Source organism: Chionomys nivalis, chromosome 6, assembly GCF_950005125.1.
Source record: "Chionomys nivalis chromosome 6, mChiNiv1.1, whole genome shotgun sequence".
NCBI classification, from domain to species: Eukaryota; Metazoa; Chordata; class Mammalia; order Rodentia; family Cricetidae; genus Chionomys; species Chionomys nivalis.
The window spans coordinates 20170248-20184597 of record NC_080091.1 but is presented as its reverse complement, the minus strand read 5'-3'; the positions used below and the strand labels follow the sequence as shown (position 1 = coordinate 20184597).

Here is a 14350-nt window from a genome sequence, read left to right as displayed (position 1 = left end):
TGAGCATTTCTTTTAATTGTTTCTCAGCCATTTGAGATTCTTCTGTTGAGAATTCTATTTAGATCTGCCCCCCGTTTTTTAATCGTCTTGTGTTATTGATATTTGATTTTTGAGTTCTACATATATTTTGGAAATTAACCCTCTGTCACCCATGTGTGATGAAGTTATTTTCTCGTTCTCTAGGCTCCTTTTTGTACTTTTGACAGAACCTTTTGAGAACTTTACAGTTTCATGAAGTCCTGTTTTAGTGCCTTCGTGTTCTGTTCAGGAAGTGGTCTTCCATGCCAATGCATTAAAGGCAATTCCCCATTTTCTCTTCTGTCAGATTCAGTGTATCTGGTTTTATGTTGAATTTTTTTTTTAAAGATTTTATTTATTTATTATGTACACAACATTCTGCCTCGATGTATGCACGCACACCAGAGGAGGCGATAGATCTCAGTACAGATGGCTGTGAGCCACCATGTGGTTGCTGGGAATTGAACTCAGGACCTCTGGAAGAGCAGCCAGTGTTCTTAACCTCTGAGCCATCTCTCCAGCCCCTTATGTTGAATTTTTTGATCCACTTGAACTTGAGTTTGATTCACAGTGATAGATATGGAATTTTTTGGAACTCCTAAAAGTGGGAGCTGGAGCTGTCTCTGACTCTTGTTCCAACTTTTAGAACCCTTACCCTCTTATTGGTTTGCTTTATCAAGCCTTCAACTTGATATGCCATATTTGATTGACACCCATCTCTGAATAGAAATGGAAGAGGAGTGGATATGGGAATGTAGAGTGGAGAAGAGGTTGGAGGACTGGGAGAAGGGGAAACAGTAGTCAGGCTGCAAAAATAAATACATAGATAACAAAAAAGTAAGGATTTTTTTTTTTTTGTGACAGAGTTTCTCTGTAGCTTTGGAGCTTGTCTTGGAACTTGCTCTGTTGACCATGCTAGCCTCAAACCCATAGAAATATGCCTGCCTCTGCCTCCAGATTGCTGGAATTAAAGGCATATTCTACCACCGCCTGGCTCATGATTAAAGTCTTATTTCAGATAAGTTATCTATATGCTTCATAAGAGTTACAGGAATTCATACAGTTCTCTTATGATATAATTATTACAATTGTTAGAGACAATAGAATGAAAACTTATTTTACTTTAGTCTTAATTATAAACAGACCTATTGATATTTATTCATTAGTGAAGTAATTGCTAATATTTTGTAATCTCAAAGTTTATTCTTAAACTTTTATTTGGATTTGCTCATTTACAAATTCTGTTATTTCTGATTACACTCCACTGTCATCTTCTATAATGTTTTATCTTTTGTTCTTTTAGGACCTGCAGTTCATAAACATCAATTCAATAGTAATGCTGTGACAGACATTAATTTGGATAATGTCTGCAAGAAAGGAAACACTTTATTATGGGACATAGTGCAAGATGATGATGCAGTAAGTTGTATAATAAATCCAGAAGGACTTAAAAATTACAGCAAAATGCAGTCAGGATAAGTAATAACTATATATATTTTTTTTGTAGGTTAATCTTTCTGAAGGATTAATAAATGAGGCAGAGAAACTTCTCTGTTCGTTGGTTTGTTGGTTTACGGATAGACAGATTCGAATGAGATTCATTGAAGGCTGCCTTGAAAATTTAGGGAACAACAGGTAAAGAAGAAATAAAATTTTTTCTTGTTGAGTAACAGTTCTTTCTGTGCCCTTGTATAGAATGGGTGTGTTGTTTTCATAGTGTTTACTATATAGATACAGTCACCTCTCAGCTGTTGTGATTTCCATGTTCTGCTTAGGGATATTTTTCTTAAAAGTCAACACTGTCTCTCAGTGGTAGTTCTTTTTTTATTCAACACCCAGATCAGCTACTCTCTACCATAAGCAAAGGATTAATAATACTATGTTGTATTTTTTATTAATTAATTTATTTATTATGTATATAATATTCTGTCTGTGTGTATGCCCGCAGGCCAGATGAGGGCACCAGACCCCATTACAGATGGTTGTGAGCCACCATGTGGTTGCTGGGAATTGAACTCGGGACATTTGGAAGAGCAGGCAATGCTCTTAACCTCTGAACCATCTCTCTAGCCCCCTATGTTGTATTTTTTTTTTAATGATTAGAGTGCATTTATTTTCTAAATAATTGTATTCATTATGATATTTCCATACACAACTTCGCTTTGATACTGGCAACACAGTTGTGGTTATTTTGTTCAAACTGCATCTAAAGTTCTTGAACGTTCTCATATTGTATATAAAGAAGCTGAAGAAGTGAAATTAACGTATCTAAAAACAATCATTCTAAGGAGATAAGGGTTTTTTTTGTCTCAACTTCTAGCATGTATAAAAGAATGAAGTTAGGAACTCATAGAGTTGAGTACATAAAAATATATAAAGTTTTTTTTTTGTCATTCATACTTCAGTAAAACAGATTTTTACAATGTAGAAAATGTTACTTATTGTCAGACACACCTATAATCCCAGATCTTGAGAGGCTAAGACAGGAATTGTAAATTTGAGGCCAGTCTGAACTAAATAGTGAGACCTTGTTTCTGCACAAGTAAAGAATGAGACCAGAAAGAGGGCTCCTCTCTGACATGACTGCATGTTTCTGTGACGTCCGGCACTAAACCAGTGCAGTCACAGACGGCCTGTTTCTGGGGTAGTGATTTGTGAGTAGTAGAGCAACTTCCTTTCTGCAGTCTTTTGAACATCAGCTCTCCATACAAGGTTTATTTTGAAAAGAAAGTTCAGGTAGGTAAAGGTGCTGCTGCCCAGACTAAACCCAGAGTCTGTTCCATTTGACCAACAACAGGAAAGAGGAGCACAAACTTTAGAGAAGTTATCCTCTGGCCTCCTCCACCTGTGTCTTGTGACATGTGAGACAAACACACACACGTTTTTGTTTGTTTTTTTGTTTTCATCAAAACGGTTTCTCTGTAGCTTTGGAGCCTGTCCTGAAGCTCATTTTGTAGCCCGGGAGGATGGGCATCAAACTCCAGCCTTCTGAGTGCGGGGATTAAAGACGTGCATTACACCACTGCTCCCTAAGTCTTAGTTTAAGTCTTGGTTTGAAAATTTTAGCGATGGTGGTGCACACCTTTAATCCCAGCACTTAGGAGGCAGAGGCAGGGGGATCTCTGTGAGTTCGAGACCAGCCTGGTCTACAAGAGCTAGTTCCAGGACAGGCTCCAAAACCACAGAGAAACCCTGTCTCGAAAAACAAAAAAAAAAACAAAAAAAAAAAAAAAGAAAAGAAAATTTTGAAACTTGAATTTTTGCCTACAAATATAAATAGGCATTATGAATAAAATTATTTTTGTAAGAATGTACTTCTGTGTAAAGTACATTAGGAACTTTTATGTTTAAGATTCTTAAGGACTGGATTTCTGTGATATTTAGGAGTTACTTGCTTTATTCTATGAATATGTATTTTTACTGTTTCAGATCAGTAGTGATTTCACTTCGCCTTCTTCCAAAACTGTTTGGTACTTTTCAACAGTTTGGTAGCAGTTATGATACACATTGGATTACAATGTAAGTGAATAAAAGATACAAAATACTTTTTAAGATTTTATTTTTTTGCAAATTATATTATCAGATTTTGTAGTAGCTTTTTCTGTGCCTAAGGAGAGAAATTAGGTTTTATAATTTAAATATTTTGCTATTCTTTTCTGTCTTTTCCCCATATGAACATTATTTATTTATAGGTATACTTGTTTTCTTTGTAGTTTGAAAATGATACTATAGCATCTGATGCTCTGATATCAGGGAGAAGGTTTATATTATATATGACCACTGTAGAATACTGAATATGATCTGCAGTAAAATAAATATTCACGGTGTCTTAGGTTTTCCTTTCACTAGAATATGGTACAAAACTGCCTTATAGTGATAATCTTAACACTACTTTATTATTCCCTTATATCTATGGAGAGTTAAGATTAATGAATGTTAAAATAATTCCTTGAAGGGTAGTATACCGATAGGAAAAAGCTCTGCGCTCCTATGCTTAGTAGATACCAGGTACTCAGCATTGGTGTATCATGTATATCTCACACTCTAATCTCTTAGGCTTTTTCATTTGGTTTATGTATTGTTTTTGATTTAAGACAATCTGACTTTGTTGCCTACTTCACTTGGCGCTTGCTCTGTAGCCAGTTCTTGCTCATAGTGACTTCATCAGATGGTCTCCAAAACAAAGGGAAACCAAATGAGTAATTTTTTTCCTCCACGGGTGTTAGTTTTTTGTTGTTGTTGTTGTTGTTTAAAACCCTAATTATGGTGTTGGAAAGATGAATCAACAGTTAAGAGCACAGGTGCCATTTCTAGGATTTGATTCTCAGCATCCGCATGGCAACTTAAAACCACCAGTCTCAGTGGAGCTGACAGCCTTTTCTGGCTTCCTTTTGGCACTGCCTGCAAATGGTGCACAGATGAAACTTAAGCAAAAACAAACCAACAAAAAAAATCCAAAAAAAACATGAAAAATAAAGTAATGAATTAAAACTTTTTAAATTCTTACTTTAAGTTTATTTTATTTAATTAAATTTTATGTGTTTGGGTGTTTTATCTTGATGTTATGTGTATCACATGGGTCCAGTGCCTGTGAAAGCTAGAAGGTATTTTACCCTCAGGGATTGATGTAATAGTGGTGAACTGCTAAGTGGGTGCTGGAACTTGAACCTGGGGGTTCTCTGGGAGAGCAACCAGTGTCTTTACTACCAAGCCATCTCTCCAGCCCAGGAGGAAAAATTATGAGGGTTTGTTTGTTTGTTTGAGAACAAGAGTCTTATTAATACAGCTTTGGCTGGCTTGGAACTTGCAAAGTAGACCAGCATGGCTTTCATAGAGATGTACCCTGCCTCCCTTGTGCTGGGACTAAAGGTGTTTTGTTGTCAGCTGGGCATGCTGACTTACATCTTTAATCCCAACAGTTTGTGGCTGGCTTGATCTACAGAACAAGTCCCAGGACAGCCAGAGCTCCACAGAGCTCCACCCTGTCTTGAAAATCAGCCAAGCCAAATCAAGACAAAAACTTACACATTTGAAGATGTCTTACACTTTATTCTTTTCAGGTATATCTTTTGTTCTCTTTCCCTTTTAAAATTATTATTTTCTTTTAATTGGGCCAGGTGGGCAGAAAAAGAACTGAATATGATGAAGCTTTTCTTTGACAATCTGGTGTATTACATTCAAGGTCTCAGAGAGGGAAGACAGAAGCATGCATTGTAAGTACCTCTTTGAGTAGGTGAAATGATTTCTAGTCCTCTAACAGATAATTTTCTGCTTTCCTTTCTTTAATATGTAAACAGTATAACTCTTTTTATGTAAAATTGTAAGAGAAAATCAAAGACATTATGTTAAATTTTCATGATATCAGTCCCATAATTCTTAGTAAAGGTAGGTTGTTTAACTTGGAACTCGGTTAACTTAAGCTACTGAAATTTTTTAAAGTCCTTGTAGTTAGTTAAAAGTAAACATTCTCCAGAAAGTGTTGGTATTTTCCTAATGTAGTAGTACTTTTATTTTAAAACGTAAATATATTTTTAAGTTCTTTATTTATTTTCCTTTATGTGTTCCCGTGTTTTTCCTTCATGTACAACCATGTTGTTTGTCTTCATCATTTTCATGCAAGCTCTCTGCAGAGGCCAGCAGTGGACATAGGACTCTGTTGTAATAAGAGCGGCAGGGCTGCGTCTCCGGCACCCAGCCGCCCACATGGCTAGCTTATGCCCCGAAATAATTACATGGAAACTGTATTCTTTTGAACACTGCCTGGCCCATTAGTTCCAGCCTCTTATTGGCTAGCTCTTACATATTGATCTAACCCATTTCTAATATTCTGTGTAGTACCACGAGCTGGCTTACCAGGAAAGATCTTAACCTGCGTCTGTCTGGAGTGGGAGAATCATGGCGACTCCTGACTCGGCTTCTTTCTCCCAGCATTCTGTTCTGTCTACTCCGCCTACCTAATTTTCTGTCCTATTAAAGGACTAAGGCAGTTTCTTTATTTAACCAATGAAATTAACTCCTCCATCAGGACTCCCTGAAACTGGAGGTACAGACGAATAGCTGTGAGCTCTACCATACGCATGCTGGGAATTGAATCCTGGTCGTCTGGAAGAGCAGTCAGATCTCTTAGCCAGGGAGCCATCTCTAGATGACCATCCCTAGAGACCTTGTCTAAACAAAATAGGGTGGAGAGTGATTGATGAATATGCCACGGATTGTCCTTTGTCCTCTTACAGCTACGTGCATGGTGTGCATTCATCACCCTCCTTTCCTTAAACTTGTACACAATTATCAATAAAAGAATTAAAGTGCTAACCTTTTAAAGATACACAGCAACCCATTTGAGGAAAACAGTCTTATTTTACAAATGATAACACTAAAGATAGGAAACAATCGATTTAACTGACACAACGTCACACATACGGTAAAGAATGGAGCTAGGATTTATGTTTAATCCTAATTTAATGTGTTCCTAGCACTTATAATTATTTTTATTTACTTTTTAAGCAGGATTTTGTTGGCCTGGATCTCACATATTGAACCTGATTTGACCTTAACCTTAGAATACTCAGTGGTGAAATCTCGCCAAATTATACCATAAGAATATTCATTCATAGTCAGAGTAGATACTGCCTTGGTGTACTTTCTTTGTTTTTCCAGACTGTGTAATTATATTCATTTTCTGAAACACACTGATCTCATGAATTTGGGGCATTTTTCACCTCTTTCTGGCGATTATAATACAGAAATGCTGAAGTTTGGCCTAAGAAAAACATTCTGTTGGAAAGGAAAGAGAATTCATTTCCTACAAGAGCATGTTAGAATATATCCTGAGACCCAGGGCTCTTTGGATAAAAGACTTAGCTGTTTTGGTGGTAAAAGTACAATGGAAGCGGTTCCTGTTACTTGTTAAATAAAAATAAAAAGTTTTTTTTTTTTTAAGTGTGAATGTGCACTTTAACAGGTGGGGGGTGCACATGCGCCTGTGGGAGACAGGTCAGCCTCAAGGATTGTTCCTTAGGAACTGTCTACTATATTTTTAAGATGGAGTTTTGCTAGTACCTGATGCTTTTTAAGCGGGTTAGGATAGCTCAGCAGTGAGCCCCAGGCATTCTTTAGTCTTCACCTCTTCTGCTCTGGATTATAATTTCATGGACATAGATTGTCTGGCTTATTTTTGTCTTTTTATGTTTGTTTGTTTGTTTGGGTTGGTTTTTCAAGACGGCGGTTCTCTGGGTATCCATGGCTATCCTGGAACTCACTCTGTAGACCAGGGTGGGCTTGAACTCAGATTGTTTGACTTTTTACCTAGTTGTTGGGGATTAAAGTTGAATCAGTTGAATCAAGTTGACATCATGCTTGCATGATGATGATTCAAACTGAAGTCGTTTGATAAGAAGGAACCTGGCTTGAGAAGTTGTTTTCATCTGATTGACCATTGGACATGTTGCTGGAGATACGGGGTGTGGGCCCATATTTTGATTTGGCACAGAAGCCATTAGCCCGGTCTGAGCTAGTCACATAGCTCTGCAGCCTCGCTGTCTCTTCCTTAACAAAAGCCAGGATGTGTTGCTCCTAGTTTCTTTTGTTAAAATGTAGAGTACCTAAAAAAAATATGTTGACCAAAGTTGATGACTTAATGGTTTAGAGGTTTGGTGCTTCCCTTCCCTTGTAATTTGGAGGATGTCTTATAGAGATGCTAATTCATGGCCTACCTAACTGCTAGATGCGGACGTGACCTAAGCCCAGACACCTGGTTGCCTAGGAAACAGCCTAATGTGTTTTCCCCCACTCAATTGAGGGGTTTATAAGATGTTCCAAGAATAAAGAGTGATTCTGGTCTTTTCCAGGATGACCTTGTAAGCTGTGTCAGTTTTATTCCTCGCGACTCCGTTTCAGCCGGGTTAGGGAATCTATGTTGGATCCACATGGACACCGACATAGTGAGTGATGTGGGAGGGCCCAGCCCACTGAACATGATGCCATCCCTGGGTGGATGGTTCTAGGGTGTATAAGAAAGAAGCTTAAGCAAAGCTGTAAAGCAAAGCCTATAAATTCTGTTCCTCTGTGCTCATAATGCTTCTACTACAAAATGCCTTTCTATTTAAAGGCTAGAAAGTACTAAAAGCCTTTTAATTTTTTTTAAATTTTAAATTTATCTTGATAACACATCAGGTTGCAAGTTGCTTACTGCTTGCCTTTTCTCCTAATCAAGCTATTTTCATTCTCACACAAAGCATTAATACATTAGATAGCCACTGAAAAACAGAAAAGGTACTAATGATCTTCATCTTTAGAACAGCAGTTTTCAAACTGAGCCGTGGCAACTCCTGGGGTTTGTTTGTTTGTTTGTTTGTTTTTGGTTTTTCGAGACAGGGTTTCTCTGTGGCTTTGGAGCCTGTCCTGGAACTAGCTCTTGTAGACCAGGCTGGTCTCGAACTCACAGAGATCCGCCTGCCTCTGCTTCCCGAGTGCTGGGATTAAAGGCGTGTGCCACCACTGCCCGGCAACTCCTGGGGTTTGAAGCACGCTTTCACAGAGGTCTTTTAAGACCATTGGGAAACATAGACAATTGTGATTTGTAACAGTAGCAAAATTATAGTGAAGTGACAATGAAAATAATTTTTATGGTTGGGGGTCACCACAACATGAGGATCTATATTAAAGGGTTGTAGCATTAGGAACTTTGAGAACAGAGTTCTGTGTAACAGCCCTAGCTGTATCGGAACTTGCTTTGTAGACCAGGCTTGTCTTGAACTCATAGAGATCCTCCTGCCTCTGCCTCCTGAGTGCTGGGATTGAATGTGTGTACCACCACTTCCTGGCTAGAATAAAACTTTTAACCTTTGATCTCTTATAGTAACATGTCACTTTTTGACACTTTTGAAATTTTGCACTTAGTAGAAAATTATAAACATTTCTATTACAAAGTTGTCAGAATTATCTGTTAACTATCATATAGATTAGAGATTAGGCTGGCTGCTGCTATATGTTGGCAAAGCAATTTGAACAGTTTGAAACTCAATGTGTCTTTTATTCTGTAACAGAGATAAGATCTCATGGTTTAGTTTCGTATTACAGAAACTGATCATTCCAATCATAGTTCAGTGTGTTGCTGGAGTGCTCTTCAAATGTAAATCCAATCGTAACTCTCACTCCCTATCCTGTCAGTGGCCTTTCAGTGACTTCTTTTTTATCTGTAACATACATACAGAACTCTGCTTTCTGGTATTCAGACGATCACGTTGGGGTTATTGTCAAATCCTTCCCTTTTCGTAGGATATGGTGCTTTACAGATGTGTATAAACCCAGTTCCTAGAAAATTATGTGAATTAACTAATTATCAGGCTCATAACAACTTTTATGTTACTATTAAATTTTGTTCAGGTAATTATTTAAGCTTGAAGTAATAATCGTAGTGCCAACTTTGTATAGGATATTTTTTATGAACTAGATTTCCACCGTGTTAAGTTAAATAACATCTACATGGATAGTGATAATATGTGCATTACAGATTAACATATAGTCTTTCATTTCTTAACTTTTATTTTATGTGGATATAATATAATTTTGAAATAGCATATCTTTTGCTTACTGATGATTTTTCATACTTTCGGTTTTTATCTTTGAGTTTTTTTTTTTTATTTACATACTTAAAAAACTAATTTGAAGGCTGGTAAGATGGCTCAGTGTTTAAGAGTACTGGCTACTGTGTGTCTAGATTGAGGGGATCTGATGCCTTCTAACTTCTGTGGACACAGGCAAAACATTTATGTACATAAAATAAATATTAAAAAATTTTGAAGGTTTTAAAAAAACAAACTTGAAAGTAAGTTTCATTATAGCCAAAAATTTTCATGAACTTGTAAATACATATAGTTGTATAATTAAGGCAGTGGGGCACTGTAAATTGTATGATTTTTTTTCCTACGTTATGATTAAGAACATTAAACATCTTACTAAACGATGTAGGATCTTGTTGTCCTAGTGCTTGGTGAAGCAGGATGGTTGCCTTGAGTTCAAGGCCATTCTTCATTATCAAAAAAATCATGAAAAAAGAAGAAATGGGTTCTTTGGTTAATTATTTGAATGGTTCTTTGTAGGTACAGCCATAGTGCCGAAGTTCAAGTTCGACTTCAATTCCTAACTTGTGTGTTTTCAACTCTGGGATCACCTGATCATTTCAGTAAGATTTTAATTTCTTTTAACTTATTTGTGTGTTTGTACACATGTGCTTATTAAGGGTACATGAGGAGACCATAGGACATTTTGAAGGACTCTCTCTAGAGCCATGTCGGCTCTAGATACCTGACTTGTCAGGTGACAGTACCTGAACCTATCTAGATATTGGTATTAGAAATTTCATGAAAATATTTTTGATAGACATTTCAAGTAAAACATCCCCATGGCTTTTCATTATAATTTTAATAGTAAAACACAACATCTTTTTAATAGCATGTTTATGTTCTGTTTTATTACGTTATTGTACCCCACTTGACTAAAAGCAATAAGAAACAAAACATAACATCATATGGAGATAGGAAAAGCAAATACCAGTATAAACAATGTCTGATAACTGCTGAGTTTTGTGTTTATTTTATGCAGTATAGCTTCTCTACAAAAAATTTACTGTCTAGATAAAACCACCAACAAAACCCCCAAACCACTCCACTCAGAAGATAATAATATTACAAACATAGTATAGTTATGTTTAATTATGCTGAGTACATTAATACATTAAAAAAAAACAATTTTGAAAAATTTATAAAAATAACCAATGCTAATACCTATTGAATGTATTTCCATGGTTCAGTGAATTTTAGCCAGTCTAATTACATAATTCACTATAATTAGCCACAATACTTTTTTTTTTTCTCCCCGAGACAGGGTTTCTCTGTGGTTTTGGAGCCTGTCCTGGAACTAGCTCTTGTAGACCAGGCTGGACTTGAACTCACAGAGATTTGCCTGCCTCTGCCTCCCGAGTGCTGGGATTAAAGGCGTGCGCAGCATGCCACAATACTTTTTATTGTGGAATCTTTTAACTATTATCTTATTCTTTTTAAAACATTACTTATAATTTATGTTACAGTTTATCTTTTAAGATTTATCTTAATTTTTATTCTTTTTTTTTTTTTTTAATTTATTTTGGTTTTTGAGACAAGGTTTCTCTGTGTGTAGCCCTGACTGTTCTGGAACATTCTCTGTAGTCCAGCTAGACCATACTGGCCTCAAATTCAGAGATCCTCTTGCCTCTGTAGTGCTAGGATTAGGGGCGTGTAGTACCAACACATTACTATGTGTGTGTGTATGTATGTGTGTGTCAGTGTCAGAGAGAAAGAGATGTGTGCTCAAACTCAGAGATCCTCTTGCCTTTGTAGTGCTAGGATTGAAGGCCTGTACCACCGACACTCGGCTCTGTGTGTGTGTGTGTGTGTGTGTGTGTGTGTGTGTGTGTGTGACAGAGGGACAGAGAGAGAGATGTGTGCTGGTGCCCACCAAGATTAGAATAGGATATTAGATCTCCTGAAGTTGAAATTAGCGGCAGTTTTGAACTGATTTCTGTTACTCTAAGAGCAAAAAGCACTCTTACCACTGATCCTTCTTGTCAGCCCCCAGGTTGGCTCTAAGCAACACAGTGCTTTTTTTAGAAAATAATCTACAACACCACATATTACTTTTGAGACAGGGTCTGACTTATGGCTCTGGTTGTCCTAAACTGCTTGGAAAGCATTATTTGGCTTTGAACTTAAAATTCTTCAGACTCACGGTCTGAGGGCTACGATTATAGTTACTGAAGTCATAAATCCTTTCATAGGATATTGATACTTAGGTGAATGTTTTCTCTTGTGGAATGCCATTTGATTTCTCAGTAATGGGCTTTTTGGTTATTTCTATAATTTCATGACACCCCCCCCCCCCCCCGAGTGTAGGAAACCACAGTAGGCTTTGGAATGAACTCAGGAAGTTAAAAATCCTTTGCCTTATCTCTCTTTTTTTTGTTTTGTTTTGTTTTGTTTTGTTTTGTTTTTCGAGACAGGGTTTCTCTGTGGCTTTGGAGCCTGTCCTGGAACTAGCTCTTGTAGACCAGGCTGGTCTCGAACTCACAGAGATCTGCCTGCCTCTGCCTCCCGAGTGCTGGGATTAAAGGCGTGCGCCACCATCGCCCGGCTCCCTCATCTCTTTTAAATTTATATTTAGACTTCTGTAATGTTTTCTGTTTCATTCTACAGAGTTGTTTTTTTTTTTTTTTAAATCTGTTTTTCTTTGTTATATTTGGGAATCTTTTGATTTTTGGGTCAGAATACTCTGTATATGTCATCTGAATCTGGTGAAGGGAATCCTTTGTATTTCATCATTTCCTGCACTTTTGCTTTGTTCTTCATAGGGATTTCTTCCATAGTTTATAAAAATAATGTTTGTTATCCTCTGTCTCCCATGGACAGCCTTTGTATATGCTTTGTACTCTTGTAATCCTCAGCTTTAGAATTGAATCCTCAAAATTTCTGTGATTGTCTCCAAGTAGGACAGGTAATCCTGTTCACAAGATGGAAGAATTTTAAGCTCAAAGCCTTTTGTCACTGTAATACAGTGATGTATTTACATTTAAAGACCATGACACTATCCTTTAGACCTATTATTGTAGGTCTAAACCCTTCTTTTTTTTTTTGTGTGTGTGTGTGTGTGTGTGTGTGTGTGTGTGTTTCTAAAGATTGTATTCAGGGGCCTCATCATTCACTAATGAACTATATCCCCAGCCATACAACAGTTTTTGTGGTTTTTTTAGTCATGTTAGATTATGCGTATGTAATATTTTGTTTCTATTTCATTTGTAATTATGTGTATGTTGCATATGTCTTTGGGTATGTTATCCAAGTGTGAGTTCCCACGTTGGCCAGAGATGTCCTCTGGAGGTATAGGTGGTTGTAAGCCACTTAATGTGTGTTATGGGTCCTCTAGAAGTACATGCTCTCAAACTGCTGTGTCACATCACTAGCTCTGATATATCTACTTTGACAGCAAAACTTAGTGAAGTTTTTTAAAAATACTATTTTGTGAAATTCTGCCAACTGTCCAGTTGGTGGCAGCACTCACCTTTAATTCCAGCACTTGGGTGGCAGAGGTAGGCGGGTCTCTTGAGTTTGAGGCCAGCCTGGGCTACTGAACGAGTTCAGGATAGCCAGGGCTGCACAGAGAAACCCTGTCTTCAGAAACAATATGCTGTCAGTTAGCTCCTTTACATACGTATTTGGTTCTAGCTGCTTTTAGTATAATCAATTAGGGCCACAATGGTTTATATAATCTAGATTCAAATTTTTATACAAAAAATCTTAAGGAATTAGTACTAGTAATTAACAACATATGTATTTCATGAAAAACAAACACTATATACACATATGTTCAAAAGGAGATGCACAGTTGTTTTTTTGACTAATTTATAAAACACAAGTCAGATGTGGTAAATCACCAATATTTTATCACTTGGCGGATGCAGGCAGGTAGAATACAAGAGTAGGTCAGAGTGAGCTATGTAGCAGTAGTGTATATGACACCTTTCCCTCTAAAATCAATAAAGCATAAAATTTATCATTTTTGTTTAGGGTTAAGTTTAGAGCAAGTCGACATTTTATGGCATTGTTTAGTAGAAGATTCTGAGTGCTATGATGATGCACTTCATTGGTTTTTAAATCAAGTTCGAAGTAAAGATCAACATGCAATGGGAATGGAAACCTACAAACATCTTTTCCTGGAGAAGGTAATTTTACATCTTTGAAGTTCTTTTTGGTTATTTTTGTATATGCATTTAAATCTCCTGAAGTATGACTCTTGCGGTAGTCCCTGTCTTATTTTTCCTGTCTTACATATATCTTTCAGAGTAAACAAATGCATCAGGTTTTGATGACCCTTATATAACTTTTCCAATTCAGATTTTCCTGTCGTGTTACCTTTTATTTTTAACTAAATGTAAATTTAGTTTATATTTATAAATATAATCTATTATTTATTTAATAATTTAGAGCAATTAGAATAATGTTAAGGATGGCACTAACCATAAATGTTGGTCTTCAGGTCTTTAATTTTAAAAATGATTCTTAGTTTTAAATGTGTGCCCACAACAACAAGTATAGTTCCTAAGTCCAGAGGATTCTTGAGTTAAATTTCCATAATTTCAATCTGTCTTTGGCCAACTATAAGCTAATATCCACATTTGTGATCTTCTTGAGACAGCCTTGTAAGAAGTATAGTGGTGATAGTAACATACGTGTTTCTGTTCACTATAATCAGATGTTGCAGGCAGCTACTATTATATAAACTATAACATTTGAATCAATATTTG

General features: G+C 36.7%; 1 protein-coding gene across 3 annotated transcripts in view; it reads left to right on the top strand.

Annotated features, from left to right (window-relative positions):
• Positions 1 to 14350, top strand: part of Usp34 (ubiquitin specific peptidase 34) — a 193680-nt gene that overhangs the window by 79700 nt on the left and 99630 nt on the right. For all 3 annotated transcript variants that reach the window (XM_057771237.1, XM_057771236.1, XM_057771235.1), the window contains 6 exons: positions 1322 to 1437; positions 1526 to 1653; positions 3448 to 3537; positions 5136 to 5231; positions 10119 to 10201; positions 13614 to 13768. In XM_057771237.1, the coding sequence (XP_057627220.1) occupies positions 1322 to 1437; positions 1526 to 1653; positions 3448 to 3537; positions 5136 to 5231; positions 10119 to 10201; positions 13614 to 13768 (668 nt within the window). The remainder of the gene's footprint in view (positions 1 to 1321; positions 1438 to 1525; positions 1654 to 3447; positions 3538 to 5135; positions 5232 to 10118; positions 10202 to 13613; positions 13769 to 14350) is intronic.